At 41.9% G+C, this 20,363-nt stretch overlaps 1 protein-coding gene across 2 annotated transcripts in view; it reads left to right on the top strand.

Annotated features, from left to right (window-relative positions):
- Positions 1–20,363, top strand: part of KIAA1671 (KIAA1671 ortholog) — a 58,369-nt gene that overhangs the window by 10,555 nt on the left and 27,451 nt on the right. The window contains exon 1 of one of the 2 annotated variants that reach the window (XM_009282818.2): positions 18,202–18,714. The exons of the other annotated variant lie outside the window; for it this stretch is intronic. Within the exon in view, the coding sequence (XP_009281093.1) occupies positions 18,430–18,714 (285 nt within the window). The 5' untranslated portion in view covers positions 18,202–18,429. Of the gene's footprint in view, positions 1–18,201; positions 18,715–20,363 lie in introns of those variants that run through there. 2 annotated transcript variants of the gene reach the window in all.

Here is a 20,363-nt window from a genome sequence, read left to right as displayed (position 1 = left end):
CAGTGGTGGAGTTGTTGGACATCAGCGTACCCACTCAGTGCCAGCGATCTGCTAAGTACTTGCTGAATCCTCTTCTGATCTTTGAATAGGATATGTGTTACTGTGATGTGTAGGAAAGTTGTCAAAAGAAATCCTCACAGAATTTTTTGAGCACAGCATAGTTTGTGGTCTGCCTGAGTATGTGTGAAATGATGACTGACCACCAAGAAGTCTGTGTCCTGTCGGCAGGGGTGTTGAGTGACAGCTTTAAGTTTCTGAAAAGTAGTCTTTGTGTCCGGCAAAATGTGTTGTTCAGTAGGTTGTATTAGATGCAGGCAGAGTTCTGTCCAGTAATTCAACCTTGCGCTCCCTTTTCCATTCAAGATGCAATAATGAGGAGGAGAGGAAGCTTATCAAACCTGGATCATTCGCACTCTTAATGAGATGCCACAGGACTCTGAAATACTGCAGCTCGCTCTTGGTTGGTGTTTTCTTTAGTGTGATGCGTAACACTGAAACAGGAATTACTGAGAAGCAGGTTCCTAGGGAAGACTGAGCATTGTTTTTTTTGATGACAGGAGATGGACTAACGAGAGCTACTGAGAACTATTGCTGCAACTGTACCAACTCGCTAAAAAAAAGAACAATAAAAGAGGAAAGCTAAAAGTGCTGATGGAGCCTTGCAGATTGCTGCATAAAGCTTTTATGAGTCTTTAGGATGGCTGTTCAAGAATCCAGAAGTTCCTGGCTGGAATTGTCTCTTCATACTACAAACGTGCTTATTGTTGGGAGAGATTTCTCAGAAGCTTGTGGTTTTGTGACTCCAGCAATATATCTATCCTTCTTTGATTTTGGCCATTCGGATTACAGATAGTGTGAGATATTACCTGTATGGCATACAACCGGGCTTTTGCTGGTGATAGGGGGAAAAAGGGTCCCCTAGGGACCCTAGGGCTGCCTCCTAGGTCTGTCTGCAGCCCATGGTAGGACTGCCTGTGGCTGGTCCTGCCTTAGCCTGTATTTTCCCGTAGGCTGCTGGTGGTGCTCTTCTTCCTGGCATTTTCAGGGCTGGCTGTTAACCATCCAGCTGGTGTCAGCACTGATCCCTTTTGCTGCCTTTTCCATCAACCTGGAATCCAGACTGCGTTGCTTTCAGTCATACATTCAGTTACAGACTGTATTTGTTATTTGGACCCCTTCAGTCAAACGCTCAGATAAGCATAAAGTAGAGCACTGCACGCTCATCACCAAATGCATTGTGGGGGTCTATAGTTCAGCAGCTGACATTCAGAGACTGGATCATAGCTCTCTGTATTCCCCGTCATCACTTCCTTCTCTGCTCTGCCATGCACCTTCCTCCTAGCTGTGATCTTTTCGTAATCTTTAATTGGTTGATTATTGTAATTATGTATTCAAATGTCGGTCTTTCAGTGACCATGTGCTATATTTATTATATTTGAGTATTTTCCAGGGTACATCATCCCTTTTCCAGCTGGTGAAGAGCTTTGCTGCAGCTGATACAAGACATTTTTAGGTCTGACTTGCATAAGCAGTCCTTTAAGTGCAGCTCAATAGTCTGCTGTCCAGCTGCTTGCATCAGTCACACTGTCGAGCTGGTCAGCACGCCAGGTATGCAGCCACAGTAACGAGGTTTCCTGTTGCTTCGTAATGACCTTTGTCCAATAACCAGCTTTTTTGGCTTGCTTATGGACACAGCCACTAGTGGAGTGCTCTCAGTTGGTTCTGTTCCTGTCCTTAGCCATCTCAAAGTTGTGAGCAATTCTTGCTCAGCCCCAGGGCATTTTGTGGGGTGTTCCAATTTTGATGATGTCATCTCTTTTTTGGTGTATCTGAGGCTACTGTAGGAGCATGCTGATAAACAATGATCAGTGTTACAAGTAGGACTAGGTAACATAAGCCAGCTCAGTGAGTGGAGGCCAGACTTCTTGCAGTGGGGGCAGAGCTGGCAAGAGATAGGAGAACTGGATCTGTTCCAGAATAGGTGCTGAAGGAAAAGAATAGGAGCCCTGGCTGATTTTGAACAGGCGCTGTAGTACTCACGGGGAGAGGAGGGTTGGTGTCAGGACGTGAGTTGTCCTAGATGCGGTTTTTAGTACCTTGGTCAGGAACCAGCTGCGACTTTGGTCACAGCCGCCTTCAGAATGGTCCTGGCTGGTTTGATGGTTAGTGAGGGACCTGGCTCAGAGTGCTGGCTGGGCCTCCAGCTGTGCTGCTGTGGTATCGGAGACAATCAACAATCAAAAACCTTGGGGCTTGATGGAGAGCTGTGTGATTGCCGTTTGATCCAGACAGGGCAGATAGTGTCAGTAGATGAGAGAAGACAGCTGGAAGAGCTGAGCAGCTACCAGTGCACCCCCTTATATGACAGCGCACTGTGATCTCTAGTGAATATGTGGTCTTTTTCTTGACAGCTAGATGTTGGCCTGGTCTGGATCCCCCCACAGTGCATGTGGTAGATGCATAAATCCTGACGCCTCATAAAATGAATAGTTTCATTAGTTTCAATGAGTGTGACAGGAAAAGCATCTGGGGCAGATGAGTGGCCGAAGATGCCTTGAAAACATGAAAACATTATAGATATGGTCCAAGAGTGGCCTTGGCTCCACTTTAACAAAATGAAGTTCCGAAAAGCCTGCGGGAGACCAGTGTCCTATTAGCAGCAGAGAATCTCTCATAAAGCTTGTAGCTCTGTGTTATCCATACATCATACTGTGATACACAGTGGAGATGAAAGTGGGCTCCAGATTCATTGCTCAGTTTAGGCCTTCTGGTACGGATGATGGTGGTGAGTTTCCTGAACAAGGAACTCATCCTTGATGAGTTGTTTCTTCTCAGCCTGGCACTTGTCTTTGTTCAAATAGCAAACAAATGCTGCATCCTGAAAGCATTCAAAAGAAAATGGCATGTTTTAAATAAAATGTTACCCTGCAACACTGTGATGGTTTAAAAAGACCTTCTTATTCTTTATTGACAGTCATTAAACAATAATTACAAAATCAAAAGAAAATTGGGGTATTTAAGTAAGAAGTAAGATCTAAATTTTGTTTTGACAAGGTTTTAGTTGCTACCTTTTAAGTGCAGTTTTGATACCTCTTTATCAGGTGATTCCAAAGGAAGTGGCAGCTCGATAATAGCCATGCTGCCGCGGCATGTCACTGCGGCAGCATTTTGATGGGTGATGGAAGGAAACCTTAATCATCGGTCTCCATGCCACGTGTAATGGGTATCCCTGCTCTAAGGGAGGGAAGGCGTTCTGTGTCGGTGTTGCGTGGCTTCCCTTTGTGTGCACTGCCTGGGGATTTCCTGTGGGCGGTGTTTGCTGCTATTCTGTTATGGGGTTCCCTTTTGATGTTGGGGCAATCGCATTTCAGGCATGCATTTTTTCTAAAGACTTAGACACTACTTGGGTGTGAGGGTTTTTTATCTGCTGTGCTGATGTCAGCAGCTAAATCTTCCTTTCAGATAATCTGAGTAAACGAAGTCCTGTTGCAGGGAAAAAATATGTCCGGAAAAGCATTTTCCTAATTCCTGAATGCTGCTGTAGAAGAAGAGTTCTAACTTTTGTGTCATTGCTAAGAGCAAGCAGACAAAACAAACCCGGCTGAGGAAGCCCGTTCCCTGCGGGAACGCGAGAGAGTGCTGTTCAGCCACGGGAGGCCGGCGTGCTGGCCTGAGGCCACTCGTCCTCGCGCAGCTTCGGAGCTCGCACAAGGGAAACAGCGTGGAATCCAAGACAGTTTGGTGTGTTATTAATTAGGTGTATTATTAAGTTTAATTTACCATAAAATGCTTTTATGAAATAGTGCATTCTAGGTTAACTTGATGCAATAAGGTTTGCATTCAGTAAGATGTAACCATTTATAGACCTGGTAATTTTTTTTGTAATGACTGTGTCATTCCAGGCTCAGAGCAGCTGGAACTGGGGGACTGTCTGCCCCTGCTGCCCTCCCCTTTAATTTGAGTCTGAAGTAGTGAGTACGCTTCTGATATAAGGCTAAAGTGGATTGTTAAACCTCATTTATACATATAAAGCAGAGGTAACTTCACTGCCTCCCTACTAATATTTTGATCTAAAGTTGTTTTGACTCAGTTCCTGCTTTCCCATGCTGTTGTCCATGCTGCTAATGCTGGGAGACAGCCAAGTTCCCACTATTGTTCCTGTTCTTTCAGCAGTTGTGAGTTGTTCATACAGCCAGTGCGTGTTTACTGTACTGAAAGGAAACGGCATTTTAGAGAGCAACTTGAGCATGGTGAAAGTAGTTCTTTGTAGTGGACTTTCCTCAAGATATGACAGGACTTTGTGCTGCAGTGCACAGCTTCTCTTAAAAAGTGACTTAAGGTAAATCTTAAGCCTGAATGAAGCTCGTAAAAAATGTCGCACTTGGTACCTCAGTGATTCATGGTTGAGGCTAATAAATACCTGCCACATTAAGGAAGGCGGTATAGATTATTTGCTAACCACAGTACATATTTGGCAAGTTTTGATTGCTAGGGCTGGAGATTGCAGATGTCGGATGCGACTGGATTTACTTCTGGATTTGTTGAATAATTCAGCAGTATTTCACAGTTCAGGGCAGGAAATACAGCAAATCTAGTTGAGAACGCAGAAGGAATTTCAGCAAATCAACCTTTTAGCTCCACAAAGTTCCAGACCTAGCAGGAAATAATGCACTTAATCTAAAAAATGTAAACAAAGGCCACACCTGTAACAATGACCCTGATAAGCAATTCAAGATGTAGCCTTCTGCAGTGTCGCGGGGGTATTCTTGTACCGTGCCACTGCTCTGGGCTCCAGAAAAGCGTGTTGGCTGTGTGTAGCTCGGTGTAAGCGTCGGGTCGGCTGGCTTGTGGTCGCCAGCCACTGCACTGACTGCGTCCTGGGGTACGTGGGAGCATCGGGCCGTTGTGCGGCTGGGCTGTGCAGCCAGCCTCCTGTCAGGTGACGTGGGTCTGACGTGCTGTGCGTGGGAGGAGGAGGAGGCAGTAAGAGCAAAGAGTCCAAGTAATAATGGAACCGTGTATGCATGCAGTGTTACACAGCAATGGCAAATAAACGCTTTTGCTTTTTTTCATAAAAATGGCATGTTGCAAGACAAAATGATGAAGGACGTATTGTATAAACTTATACCTGATATTTGTTCTACTTACTGCGATCAAGAAGTGGCTGATGTAAATGAAAGACTCATGGAATAGTGTTTTGTAGGGAGAAGGTGGACAGAACAATCAGGTGCTCAGTGTGCAGTGGGAAGGTGGTCCACACAGTTGTTAGGCAGTGTGTGATTATGCTGAGAACAGCTGAAATGACTGAAGATCAAGTTTTACCTTCCAGCTTCTTGTTACTACTCTTTGAAGAAGGAAATCCCTTGCACAAAAAAGCATGCTCTTCCTTTGGAGTGTTCTCTGAATTCTGAAAGTCAGATTTGAACCTTCAGTAGTTGATTACCCGAGCACCCTCTGTGAGAAAGAGAAATGCTACCAAATGTCTCCAGGCAGACGGTAATAAAAAGTTCCGTATTTTGTCTCTTTGAAAAGGGTGACAGAAATGCACTATTTAAGAAATAGTAAACCTGGCATTTACTGACTGATTTAAGAGAGCAGCGTGCTTTGGACCAAATCTAACTCTTCAGAGAACATAGCGTTCCCCAGTATAGCATGCAGTCTGTCTGACTGTCACTTCTTGAAATTGGCCCGCATGTGTTTGCTGTGTTTTGAATTGCCCATGCTGCCTGACGCTCGGGAGCACACCGAAATGGACCCTGACTTTAGGTATAGTGTTACCAAGCAACACTAAAACTTGTGGGATTTGAGGAGACGTTTTCTGACTGCTAGAACCTGCTTAATAAACGTAATGTGTGTGGGCCAAATCCTGCTTCCCCAAAAGCTCAGCTGTGCACAAGAAAAGAGCTCTTCTCGCATAAGGAGATTTCTGCTGTTGGAGGGTGGGGATGACAAACCCCATCCAGCCTACGTACCGGGGCTGACTGCCTCTGATGAAAAGTGAGATGCTGGCTGAGCTGTAATGCTACAAAACTGCTGAGACTGCATTTAGCGAGGTGAATCAGAATTCCATGGTGAAATTTGAAGGAGATGGAATGAAATTGGTGAATCTGGCATTATCCCTGAAGTAGGATTTTGATGCCTTTGCAGAAGGGTGTTGGTGAGGAGGGGTTTGGATGACTGCTCGTATGCAGGTCTGAATTGACAGTAAAACTTTATATCCATCAAAGAGAAGGAAATACTGTGAATGTATCGGATTGTCCTTCCTCGTTTGCATGTAATTTGACTCACTCCTATGGGAACAAGAGATTTCCCAACCCCTCTTCTTCCCGTTATTGTTTTGAGCAGAAGTAGCATGTTTCCATGCTTGTTTTCTTTCACTTCACTTACCTTCCTTGCCCTGTGAGAAAAGTTTAGCAGTTGGAGGTATTTTAGGCCACATTCTGTCCTCAGGAAGTCTCTGTTAAAGATGTTTTGCAGTTACCTGTGCTCACATCCAACGTGAGAGTCCATTGGATCAAGTGATGGAGAAGTAACTGTTCCCATGTTGGACTTAATATAAGAGCCCTGGCTATGGTACTGCTTTGTTTTGCCTCCCTGGTGCAAGGAGATCCTTTGCAGGCTGAAGCTTTTGCCCTGTGGCTGCCTGGCATGCTGGGGAGATTCCCTAACTGAAGATTGGGACCTCGGGGGAAATTGAATCAGTCGCATGTGGAGATAGCGTATTTGATCAAAACAACAGAACTGCTCCTGAGAACACTTGGGCACGTTTGCAGGGAGCATGTGGTGTTCAGCCTGCTTTGTATTTGTTTACGTGCTCATATTTTCATTTCACTGTGCAAATAGCTTCCTTTTCTTAGGGATAAGTTTCACATTATGTTTCTTGTTAACATTAGATATCTCCCCTACTGTAAGATAGCTCCTGGTTTTCCATAGCGTCTGTCTTTAAATGATACAAAAGCTAATGCTTAGCTTATTGCGAAGCTTGTAGCTAATTTGTTTGTAGCTTTCAGCCCACGTTGGAGGGAATGTCTAGTATTTGTATGGTAATGTTTATCAACAAAAAACTTTCTTCATTGTGGATTTTTATTTGTATAAATGGAAAAAACTGTAACTATCCATCTTTTGCTTGGCTTGATCCTTTTGATGTAAACAAATGTAAAGAAAATGTTTTTAGTACTTTCCAGAATATTTGTGCTGTAGGAATTTCCTGTTTCTGTTTTGTTTTTCATTTTTTCCTCCTCCATTGAGGTGGAAGGGAAGTGCTGAATGATTATGTACATGGGCTTTCAAACAACATAGTATATTTTTAGCTTGTTCCCTCGGCTTTAACGTTGATAGCTTTGTTTTATACTGAAACAATTCAAGGTACAAAAACTATGCATGTTCAGGATGTTTAACTGGGCCTTTCTTAAGTTCAAGAGAAACATAGTTTGGGGGACAAAAGAATTAACATTTTCCAAAAAACTGTTTTGGCACTCTAGTTGCAATTATTACTGGTAATTGTATTTAAACTTAAATTGTTCAAAAACTTAGATTAACAGTTATATTTCACAATTACCTTTGTTTACAGATTTTTATTAATCTTGGAATAATTACATACTACTGTAAAAGGGCACAGAATTTTGTACAGAGAAAAGGATGGCTGACTTGATTACAAATGAAATGGGAAACTGCAGTTTTTCACTGATCCCATCAAGGATGACCATGGTAGTAGAATGGTAAAATTATTTTGGCAGGTATAAGCAAGTATGTGGAGTGTTCAGTCATGAAAATTATTAATGTGTTTTCTTTTATCACAAGTGTAGTTCTGTAAGGAAAACAAGGAATGCAAATTTAAGTTTTTTTTTTTTTCTCTTACCTGGTTTCTCTAATACTGGTTAATTCGGAGGAAAGTGCAGCTTTCAAGTGCATTTGGAACTTAGTAAGACTCAGTCTGTGCCTCTGCTTTCCCCTGTTCTTGCCCTTTCTGTTACCATTTTTTGATTTAAATCCATAAGAAGTGTAAGTATCGTACTTAAATGTGACTTTTCTTAAATGAGAATGTAAGGTACAGAATTTTATCTTACTGAGGTGATAGTGCTGTGATTTTTTTTGTTTTGTTTTGTGGTTCTTACAATGTACATGAGCATTAAATCTCTTTTACAGAAACAGTAAGACAAATCTACCCTCAAAGATACATAATCTAAAGAATGGATGTAAGCTACGTGATATCATGAAACATGTTGGGAAGCGTGGTGGTAGCAGAGGGGGGGGGATGTGGATGAGAGCTTACAAAAGTGGGCAGAGAGTGCACAACAACTGGGGACCAAGTGTTCCTGGTGAGAAGAGTCAGGCTATGGGGTGGACTTCCAGGCAGATTAGATGCATTCGGTATCTGACCTTCTTTAGCAAACATTGCAAAACGTTTATCTGTGATAAAAAGCTTCATTTCATATGTGCTAACGTGCTTCTTGCGTGAGAGGGGAAAAGATGATGTCCCAGCAAAATTTCTAATCATCATCTTGTCTCGTTTGGAGTGTGTGGATATCTAACTGTGTGTTTCAAATTTATTGATCACAGTGGGTCATTCTTTTTTTTTTTTTAATTTTTTATTTTTTTAAAGGTTGAAGAAGAAAAGATGTTAAAAGTGGTAGCTCTTTGTATATAAAAATGGTTTGGAACCTTGCACACGGAAGTTTAATCCGCTGCACACATAACACTTCAACAGCTTTTTGCTGTTTTCACAACGTTAAGTTGCACAATTCTCATTGTGTGCCGCGGAGAATGTTTTATTTGTCAGAAGATGCGGGTGAGATAGGAATCCATGTTCAGGCATAAGCTTCAGCTTTAATAAATTACCACTAGATAGTTATGAGACATTTGGCCCTTTAATGTTCCTGCCACCTTGTTGGGGTTACAGAGTGTCAAGGACCTCCCTCATACTTGCTTCCGAATCCTCTAATTCTCTTTAGAGCTGGCCATTTTAACCTTTACTTCCTGAGCACCAGATGCATTTTTCTGCTTGTTTTCATGCTTCTAACTCTAAGTCATTCTTTCTGCAGTTGAATGTATACAGAGTGAGAAGGTTGGAATGCCCGCAGTCAAGACAAATGATACAAAATAGGATGAAAAAAGTTTTCTTCCTCCTCCCCAGACAGGCAATATGCTGCTTGCAGAAACCTTTGGAAACAAAGCTCACATCCTGCAATGGGGGACAGGGGACAGAGGAGTTGGACTGCAGGCAAGGAAGGAGGCCCTGTCTAATGTAAGCTCCATTTTTTTATCAGTGCTGAGCATTGGCTCCACTTGGCAGCAGCACTCAGCCAGCACCAAGCCCAAGGAACAGTGTGTCAGCTATCCCTTTGCACGCTGATCTGGGAACGGCTCATACCTGTTCCTTCGCCTGGCCAGGGATGTTCCAGTGATGCTGTAAGACGACAGTTGTACCTGGGGAGCGTGGGGTTTTTGTTTCTTCCACACTTTTTTTTTTAATTTCACTGCCATTTTGTCCTCCCTGTAGTCGAACCAAGTCTCTTTTTGTACGAGACCTGGAGAAAAGATACATTTCTCTTGTTTTGTCTTTCCTTGTTCCTTTTTATTGTCCTCTCTTAGCTGGTATTCAAGAAGATACGTGCAGTGAGCATGAGCTGTTTGGTTGGTTGTGGAAACCTTGGCAGAGCCTATTCATTTATATTCGGGAAGTGACAAAACCTGTGCCGTAGGTCTGCAGGGAAGTTGCTAGTTTCTTCCTTGAAGTCACTTTCTGTGGCAGGAAATGTTCTTGCTTTTTTGCCCCTGCACGAGGGGACTTTGTTGTGCTTGCCATAAAACGTGATTATTTTTACAATGCTTTTTGTGCTTTGAGAGGTTTGTCAGCTTAGCACACAGAAAGGCAGAGAATAAAGCCTTCCCCTACCCTTCCGTGCCTGGGAGTTGGGCTGTTCTGGATCATTGTTTTCTCTTTACCCTGGACGTTTCAGCTGGAGTAGGCAGGATAGCACGATGGCAGCCAAGTGAGTTCAGCTCTATTATTTATCAAATAAAAGTAGTAATACCACAGGTGAACTTTAAGAATGAGGTAGTTGTGGAATAAGGATGTGCAGCGTGCAGGTGGTATCATTTCTGTTTTCAGTGGCCAGCTGTCAAAGTGATTCAGTCTTCTAGAGCTTGCACTGCCACCTTTCCGTTACATTACGGGGTAGGAGGTACAACCATGATGAGTATTTGTCCTGATGTGACATGGTCTGTGCGGACGCTTGTGTACTGGGGAATGTGATGTCTTCAAAGGGACACAAATTAGTTTCTTAACAAAGATTGTCCTGAAGCAAATTTGACTGGATGATAAATAAAGAATTCTTGTGTCCTGTTCCAGATCAGATGAGGCTCAGATTTCAGAGGCAAATTGCAAAGACAGTTCTATTACATAGGCCTTTTCGCAGTTATGGTGCATAAGTATCAAGAAATTTCATTTTGCTCTTCAATCTGGAGGAATAAATCAAAAGTATTTGTCTGCAAAGCCACTGGCACTGAATTTTATAGAATCATAGAATAGTTTGAGTTGTAATTGTTTCCCACGATTGAAATGTATTACTTCAAGAAATGAGTATTACTCTGAGGCTATTATTACCTCTGTTTTAAAACAAAGATTTTAAAAATAACCATGGATTACATTGAGATACTTTATGCTTTAGCACCTTTCTTTAAAAGTCTCTTGTATTAATGTGTGCTTGTGTAAACTTTACAAGCATTGATCCAGAACCTGATCTACTACTGCAGTCCCGCCTTGCTCACTAGTTTGTGAGGCTTCTGTGGGCTTTTAAAATAACCTAATATAAGAAAAAAGTCTGGAAATGGAATTTTGGTCTCTTTCGTAGTTGGCTGTGTGTACAAGGGGAACGCCTTTAATGTCAAGTTCTATGCAAGTTGTCTTAAATTCTGAATAATCATAAATTAAAACTGTATACGTGAGCTTAGTTTCAGTAGGAAACGAAAGTAGGAAGAGAAAACAAATACTTAGTGTAAATATTGAGATACCCAGTGTTTCAGGTTACAAAAGAGATTTCACTGTATATAGACACTGTACAAAGTCCTTGTGCTAAAACACTCCATCCATTCAACTCTTTTTTCTTTTTTTTTTTCCTCCTTCTTTTGACCTTAGACTGCTTATGGTTATTGTGGCAGGTGAAACGGTCTAGGCATCTGAATGAATTGTATTTATCGTACCACCATGAAAAAGAAAAAAACCAAACCAGATAAAATCACTAAGCCCTTTCATCTTTGGCTGTGTGAAGTTTCATGGGGAATCTTGGATTTGAGGGATGGGAAAGCTAGGTATAGCAGATGGGAAAAAGGATGGAGTAAGAAGCAAACTTACTCAATGATGGGCTTAGAGTCCCATGTCATGTCAATTATTTTGTGATGGTATATGAGATACTGTGTAAAAATCAGGGAGGAGGCAAGGGTTTTGTTGTCTTCAGAGTACCTGTGCAGCAGTTTTGATTTTGTTGGGGCCATATCATAAATTTGTTCCAGCATGGGCATACTAGGTACCTGCGTTACGGCTGATGATGCCCAGTGTGTTGGAAGCGTACGGGGAAGGTGTGAGTCTGAAGGATGCCGAGTTGTAGGCAAGGTGCCTAGCCTGCTGCAGATCATTGTCTGGACTGCTGGCTTTGAGATAGAGATGGATGCTGTGGTGTGAATTGTATCATCTCTTTTTCCTCTCTCAGAACAGACCTTGATTGGACCAAGGGATTTATTTCTATTTCCCCTAGACGATGCATGTCACAGCAATCTTCTGCACCGATGCACCAAGCAGCTTGTTATGGTTTTGAAATTATGCTAGGTTTTGAACTCTGTCAAGTATAAACAGGTGCAGGAGCCTGAACAATTCCAGTCTTCTGTTCATGGACCTAGATTGTGTTAACTTTTTTTTTAGCTTAAATGAAAAAGATTGCTATGTGCTATGAACAAAGATCAAAATTAAAGACTTTGTGCAGTAAGACTGTTCTGTGAACAGTTGTGACAGCTCACTGACAGTAACAGAGAAGTGCCTTTAATTCTGTAAGTCTGACTTCTTGCCAGTGAAGTGAGATTTAACCTGGCAGACAAATGTAGACAGTTTTTACCCATAAATCTCATAACCTGATGGAAACTTGCGCATTTTTCAGATTTCCCCAAATCCAGATATCCTACAAAATGTACCCAGGGGATCTGTCTTTTTTGTTTGTGTAGTAGCAAGTCATTTTGAAGAGAAAGGGGGGTGTGAGAACTGGCAGGTAGGAGCATTTTAAAGAAACCAACTTGATGCACAGTTTTGTTCTTTGTATGTGGAAAGCAAAACATACTATATCTGCCCAGGCTCTTACCTAATTATGTGTTGTCCCAAGTTAAGACTGTTTTAAAACAGTTCAGTTGGTCTTGGTTTGGAATGAAAGGAAAAAACCAAAAGCCTTTGCTCCAGCTGTTAGGCTTTTGTGTCTCTGCCAGATGTGCGGCTGGGGCCCTGCCAACCGGCCGGGGCAGTGGGGCGGTTGGGGAACGGTTTGTAGGGGGAGCAGGACTGTTGCAAACTGACAGATCATTGGGAAGCCTTGAGAATATTACTTGGCATTTCAGATGACTGAGTACTAAAGCATTTCTTTTTTACTTTAAATGAGAATTTGAAAGTGACATGGTGAAAACTTTTATTACGGGATGTTACATGTAAGAAATTCGGTGTGTAGTTAGGAATGCTTGCTAGTCCTTCTTTGAACATGACAATTCAGATGGCAAAATAGAGAATACAGAGGCAAAAATAAAGAGGATATAAAAAACGTAAGTTGTTTTGTAGTGCCTGAGGAACCCAAGCAGTAACTGAGTCTGGAGCCATGTGGCTAGGCTCAGCACAGTGCTGCATCTTTAAATAGCCCATAATGTCAAACGTAACAGGTTAAATTAAGTTCTCTTACTAATGAAACAGAAAGAGAGTTGATGTGGAATGCAAAACCAGAACAGCCTTACAAGGGCAGGCTTTGCTCCTCAGTGGTTGCTGAAGACTGAGTGTAATTGAGATGGACAAACTAAGAGGCCCGAGGTGGAATTGAAGCTGTCATGATCTTTGCAAGTACTTGATCATGATATTTGTTTGTATGTGGGATGATGACTCGCAGAAAACAGTTAAGAAATGCATGAATTATTAATAATTGCTACCTTGAGTGGAGCGATGGGGTATAAGGCAGGTAAGCATCAGGAGAATGAATTTCTGACTGAGGGTCCTACAAGGCAAAAGCAGAGACTTTGTTTTCACAGTTAGTTTAAACTAATGTTGCTCATCCTTCTCTGTCACATCTGCTTTGCTGACAAAGGATCATTCAGGGATCCAGTCTAGGTGAAAACTAATCCCCAATACCCTTTTGATAGGACTTCAGCTGGATTGCCTTCCCAGTTCATGCACGCTAGTGCTGCCAGAAGGGAGGTGGTGATGGGGGGACCCAGCCATTGCTAAAGACCTTGTGGACTTGAACGGCTCACACTCATCATGAGGCTGTGCTGCAAGTTCCACCTGCCTCTCATGGTGTGTGTATTATGTGCTGTGCGACATGCAGGCCTGTTTTTCATTTGACCTTCCAATCCTATATAGTCATTAGCATAATTATATGTATTTGAGAACATGTAAAGCTTAAAATGAGCTGAAAGAAGCTTTTGGAAAACATAACGTAACCATAGAATTTTTGTTTTCTACTGAATGAGGGGAAAAACGGAGATTGTTACTTCTTTGTGCAGGATTGTATTTTTGAACTGTAGGTGGAATAGATGTTAATAATAAAAGTATCCAGCAATGTTTTGAATAATGAGGTCCCATTTGCTACTGTGGTAATTAGTCATGCAGTAATGGTTAGCAATGTGTGCTCTCTGTTTTCTGAAACCGCAGACCCTTGACAGAGCCAGGGTGGCTGTGGCATGAGATAATCAGTAGCATTTTTCAAGGGCAGAAGATCGTTTTGTGCTGTTCTTGTTCAGAAACAAACCCATGCTCAGCTAGAAAGACTGCTGGACTGAAGTGGCTGGGAGACAATTATAGAACATCTGTATGGTTTGAGCTATGTTCTGTAGGCTGATAGTTGTAAAAAGATACGTGGATTTACCAGAGAAGAGGTAAATAGAGCCCATGTGTAGCCCACATGCTGTTATTTAATTAAAATACAGTTGTGAGCTGTTGCCAGCTGGGAAGTTTGTGTGGAGTCCTACAGAGCATCATATTCTGGGGAGCCTTGGAAAAGAAATACAGAGAACAAGTTGGTGTGCTCCCTGGGGAGCCCAGGCTTTCTTGGTCCGTTGTGTGCACGCCCACAGGCAGGAGATCTTGTCCGTGGCAGCGTGCTCTCTGAAATTGGTACTCTTCTATGGCTAATATAGTCCCTAATTTATTGTGAAGTTGATTTATGTCTTTTAAAATTATTTTTAGTGGTGGCTTGTGTTTTTCATACAGGTAAAATCTCACTTGAATCAGAAAAGCCCCAAAACGTGACTTGCTACTCAGTTTCTTACAGCTTTTGAAAACTCCATCCTTTAGACTTTTCAAGTGTTCTCCAGCTTTGGTTGGCTGATGTAGCAGGGTCCTCTGAGGTTTCGGTGGATTATTTTACTTACCAGAATAGAGGATAGAAGCAGTCCATTTTAATAAAGTAGAATAATTGTCCTCACACACACACAGTCTGTACAGATCAAGGCAGAGGTCAGCATATATGCTTTTGCTGGGGAGGGGTGAAAATAAAAAAATATTGTGAAATAATCTATCCAGTCCTTGCAGTGTCCAGTGAGAGGTATTTTTGAGGAGGTTTCTTCTATGTAATTGCTGTGCAGATGTATTTTAATAAAGCAGTATTCCTACAAATTTTCTTAACACTTAATCCATTTTTTTTAGACCTCAGTTATTTTTAGATGGATTTTCAAAGGAAACTAAGTTTGACCATGTAGTCTGTCAGTCTCCTGGCAGCTGCTGAACTCGGCTGCTTTTGGTATGGAGCTCAAGCAGGAGAAGATGCAGTCACTTACTGCATTTCAGCTGAAGGGGTGGAAAAATCTTCAACCATTTGAATTTGATGGTGAAAGCGCATCTGATTATCTTCTAAAACGTTTTGCCATGATGTTAATTGAAGTGTAAATCTAAGCAATAATTTAGATGCTGAGTATACTTAAATAACTAGCAGTATGTTCACGTGGTAGCCAGAAGATACTAAAATTAGTACTGCAGATAGACTCAAATCAGCAGCTTTACAATCTTCTAAGGATGAAAATGGTAAATTGGGCATAACATCTCACTTTTCAGGGGAGGTCTAATAAAAAAGTGGATTATATTCTCTAGTGAAATTTCAGATCCTTCAAGTCACATACATGTGTGAGAAGTTCTTGCAGCAAGTTGTAAGAAAGCCGCCTTCTGTGGATGTTGAGTTGAATCTGGTCATGCATGTCATCCCATTTTGTGACCGGCAATATGCCAGAAGGTTGGTTAAATTTCAGTTCTGCTCTGCCTGTCCTGTTCATTTCATTTTCATTTTGTGACCGGCAATATTTCAGATGGTTTGTTTATTTTTGTTTTGTGACCGGCAATATTGCCAGAAGGTTGGTTAAATTTCAGTTCTGTTTAGGTGAAGGGACTGCTGACTAACTTGCATGGCAGCTACAGTCCACAGCACTCTGATTGCTATTTCAGGGGGCTACCGAATCAGACAGAGCCTGAAACCATCTAAAATAGTGAAGTGCTTCATGAAGAATCCCTGTACTGCAGCAAGCACAGAACTGCGCTTGCAAATGTGCAGATGTTTGAGAGAGAGAGCTTAGATTAAACAGCATAAAAAAGTGTAGTAAGTCTTAAATTTCAACCTTGGACGCTGGATCTCCATCGTTCGTGAAGCATTATCCATAACTGTGTCAGAATAAATTTAAATTTTTTTTGTTTCTTTAAAAATATAAGAAACACCCAGCTTTTGGGGCATCTGATCAAAAGTATCTCTTTCCATTTCCATACAAAAACAACTCTAGCTCTTTAAAAGAAGAGCTATATGGGGAAAAAAGGTTTTTCTCTATTGATTGGATTCCCTTTTAACACTGAGGGTTTTTGTTAGACTGCTAATTTAAGAATGTTCAAAACAAATATAATGTATTCAGAAATGAAGAGTAAGATATGGAATGCTGCATTTTGTCACTGAAGTTTTTTCTTCGAGGTAAGTTACAGGTTGGTGGTGTTCAACTCTTAAAAACAATGCTTAAAAGGCAAGACACCCTGTTTCCTCAGAGCATCTTATGCTTGTGTGCATGTTTGTAGGTTGAATTTCTGATGCAGTAAAACTTTACATGAGAGACATTTCATAAAGTATTATCTAGACATTTTTCATTCCATTAAATTTCTTCCTGAAAGGTTTAGGGGAGGAGAGGATGATGCAAGACCGTGGTACTTTGTATGGCAAATTAAGCAACAGCAACAAAAAAACCCTTGAATAAACAAGAAAGCGAGCAGCTTTCAACATGCCTTTTTTACCTTCATACCTGTATCTCTCTTTCCGCTCAGTTCTAAACTAGTCACGTCTTGACTTTGGACACCTACTTGTTTGTTGATTTAAAACCTTAGCTTTTATATTCGTTGTCCTCCCAAACGGGCTGTTTCCACAAAGTCCATGGTCAGTGACATCTGACTGCTCAGTGTTACCTGCTTTTATCTGTGGGGTCCTCTCGTTCCCCCACCCGTTTCAGGCTTTGCAGCAGCAGTACCGACCCCATGGTCTCCCAGCTGCCAGGGAGGGTGCAGAGTTGGGGAATGACAGTGAAAGTTGTTAACAGCATGTGAAAGTGGAAAAAATGGCTTTAAATTGTCAGATCTGTTCAGCTTTGTTTTGAGCTTCTGGCTTAATCATTATCTTGCACTGATATCATAGTCACTAATTTGAAAGTACCTTGTTTGAGTTTGTAAATCACATAATTAAACAGTTCTGTGATGCGATGGCGCTGCCTGAGTACCCCATCAAACAATGGGAACGGGGTGTAGGTTTTGTCCCAACCTGCCCCGTCCGAATAGGAAGCCTTTTTGGTGTCGGTGTAAAACATTCCCTGGCAGAGATGTTGCTGTTGTTTTCCCAAGGAAGGGTTAAAATCAGTAAATACACGTGACATATGCAAACTATGATTCATTCCAATAGATCTGTGCAACTCCTGCCTGCTTAGGCAGCAAGCAGATGCTGTTCCCTTGGTTGCCATGGTAACCCTGCCTGTACTATAATAAAGCCCAGCCCAGATCCTTCCTTAGGCAGACCTCTGCGGCTGTTCCACCTAGCTCATTGTTTCCTCTCCGGAGAAGAGGCAAGGCAGGGACAGAGAGGAGGGAATAGGATACCAGAGGCAGCGGCAGCTTTCGCCTGCGTGTAACCTCTCGCGCCTTGTTCAGGGAGTGTTCAGAGCACGGCAAACCCGCTGTGTGAGACTTGAGACGGGCTTGCAAACAGCTGTGATATCCAGCAGCTTCTTCAGAGTGCGTCTCCAGATTGTATGAGAGGAGCTGGTGTGTGCAGCGGCTTTAATAGGCGTGGGGAAAGTCTCTGTGCTGGCTACTGGTACAGCATTTTACCATTCCCAGCTACATTCCTCTGTTATGAAGCCCCCCCTTGAAGCAGAGGAGCTGATGTCATTCAGAAGATCTTTTGGCAGGCTCTGAGCAGCCAGCGAGTCCAGTCTTGAAGGCAGCAGGCTTGACACGGTTCCCCTTCAGCTTCACTGTGCCTCACGAGCTTGTGATCTGCATTTCTGGAAGTGAAAATCTTGTGGAATGGTTCTGAAGATGGGAAGGTGGGTGAGGAGGGGATTCTGCTGATGCTGATACCTTCCTGCAGAGTTTTCTGGGAAGAAAATAATTTGGATTTATTGTTCAGAAGATCTAATTATTTTGCTGCTAAATGGATTGTATAGAAGCATCAGAACTTTGTTTAATGTACTGTTACTTGAAAAGCTGCCTAGCCAGAAGAGTATGATTTTTTTTTTTTATCCTTCTGATATTTACAGCAAAACAAAAACTTGGCTTAAAAGGGAGTTGCTTTTCCGGCTCTGAAATGAGACAGTAAGAGATTAATTCTGTGCTTGTAAATGGACTAATTTCAAGTGACTGTGTCAGGATTTAAACCTCGATTTCTCTCTTTAACATGGCTGAATTAAACAAATTTTGATGGAACTCTGGAAATCTGATTGTAAGTAGGAAGAGTCTTCTATTTTTTCCTACTTGACAAATACCAATCTCCAACCTCACATATCTTTTGTTATTTAAATATAGAAATATGCTGGTGGTTATAGTGTAGTGCTATTTACATTAGCCGAAAATATTTTATAAGTGGAATTGTTTTTTGTCAAATAAAATCAGGGTTGTTAAGGAGAATATATTTTACAGTAATTGCTACTGAATATTGATTTCTCATCTCTGCTGGAAAAATGGATTACCTTGGAGACAAACTGACAGTGGCACAAACTCACATGACCCAGTGGATGGGTACAGTGCGGAGATCCTTACAGGAAGCACTAAATTTAGTCACTACTGCGGTTGCTCATGAACGGACTAGCGGGGAAGGTGGAAGCAGGACTCCCTTCAAGCGAACCTCCTCCTTCAGGCACTTTGCATCCCGGAGCAGAGAGTCCTTCCGAAGGTTTTCAGTGCGAAGTCAGCAGAGGTTTTCCTCTTTGAGGAAGAGGCAGACCAGTTCAGAGCCACCTGAGCTTGTAAGCTATACACCTTTTTGAGACTCTCGAGGTAGATAATACAGTGCAAAAAACTTGGTTTTGTTGCAGCACTTTATCTAATAACAAAACCTATATCGTGTCTGCTTTTCAGTTTAAAAATAGCCCCCAAAACACTTCCAGGTAGTGGTGTCTGTCTGTCTGCTCCCAGCTGGTTTCTTTCTGCAGCGCAGGTAGATACTTTCATTTGCCAGGGAACATAAATAATCAAGGTTTTGGGAATGGGGAAAAATGTTGTTGATCATTTTTTAAGCAACACAGTAAGGTAGGACAAATATTTGTCTAAAATTAGAAAGTTAGTCTGAAACTGCACTTCAAACACCACAGGTCAGCGTGACTTTTAATGTACATCAATACTTGTAATTTTTCAGTAAAGAATGCCTGAAGCTAAATTTGTAAAAAGAGTTTAAGCGCTGTCACTCTGCAGTCAATGGTAAATGATCATTATTCTCTTCTTTTATTGAAAAAGAGGTGTTTTTTCTCAGTATAATTGCTACTTTGTCAGTGAATAGAAGTTATATGACCAGCATGACTTGTGAGGGCTGTAGTGGGACGGAGGCAGGGTGTAATTTCATGGGAGCAAAGGAAAGGTGAAGAGCCCTCGGTTCACCACGACTGGGTGCCATGCAGAGCCTCCCCACCCCTCCCTTTTCCAGTAAATACCTTTCCTAGTCTCTGGGTTATTTTCAGGAAGGACGGTCTGTATTAAATGGCATGGCAAAGCAGTGGAGGAAACACCAGTTGTGTAGAAAGAAGCTCCTTCCCAGGTGGAGGGGGTGCGGGCTCTCGCAGCTGGGCTGGGGTCTGCCATGCCCCTTGCAGGCATCATTCGACACCCCCTGTTTCTAGTTCCAGCAAATACTGCAAAGCAGCAATGTTTTTAGGTTACAGTGTGTTTAAAAGGTAAATTAATCCAGTTTCTTCTGTTTTATTTCATGGAGAGGAGCCTAAACTGGTGATTTGAGTTGTGTTTGAACCATGGGAAGTGGGTGTACTGTGGTTGACTTCAGTGGAACTGGGACCAAAGCCTTGGTACCAGTATGTGGGTAAATCCTGAACAGCTTGTGCTCTGAAGTGGCTCAAATGTTCTGTTTTGTTTTGTTTCTAAACCAAGTAGTTGTTCATTGTAAGTGTAAATACATAAAGTTCTGATGTGGCCTCACAGAGGTTTGTTCACTGAATGATTGAAGGTAAAGTTGCATTCCTTGGGCAGGTGTGGCATTTGTGTATGGGCTATTTCCAGTACTTTTTATCAGTTATGGTCTATGGCATTTTTGTCCTAGCTTGCTATTCATCTCCTGTTTGGCTGTACTGGAAAAGAAAATGTTGTCAAGTGAGCACAAAAGAATGAAGAGGAAAATATTTGGTAACCACTGTTACAGTGTTAGCATGGTGAAGTTCTGTTGGTTTCTTTTTTAAGCTGATATTTTCTGTTTATTAGAATCATCTGAATAAAAAACTTGTTTAAAAGAAGTGAAGACTGAAAAATGGAAATGTGGAACCTGCAGAGAGCAACTGTACTACTTTCCTTACACTTCACTGCTTTCAGAGCAGAGCATGAACTTGTGAAAGTTTGTAGTTTGTGCCGTTGCGTCTTCCACAGAACTACTTGTGAACATGGACCTTGAGCT

Source organism: Aptenodytes forsteri, unplaced genomic scaffold, assembly GCF_000699145.1.
Source record: "Aptenodytes forsteri isolate BGI_AS27 unplaced genomic scaffold, ASM69914v1 Scaffold550, whole genome shotgun sequence".
Classification (NCBI taxonomy): Eukaryota; Metazoa; Chordata; class Aves; order Sphenisciformes; family Spheniscidae; genus Aptenodytes; species Aptenodytes forsteri.
This window is presented reverse-complemented; position numbering and strand designations above follow the sequence as displayed.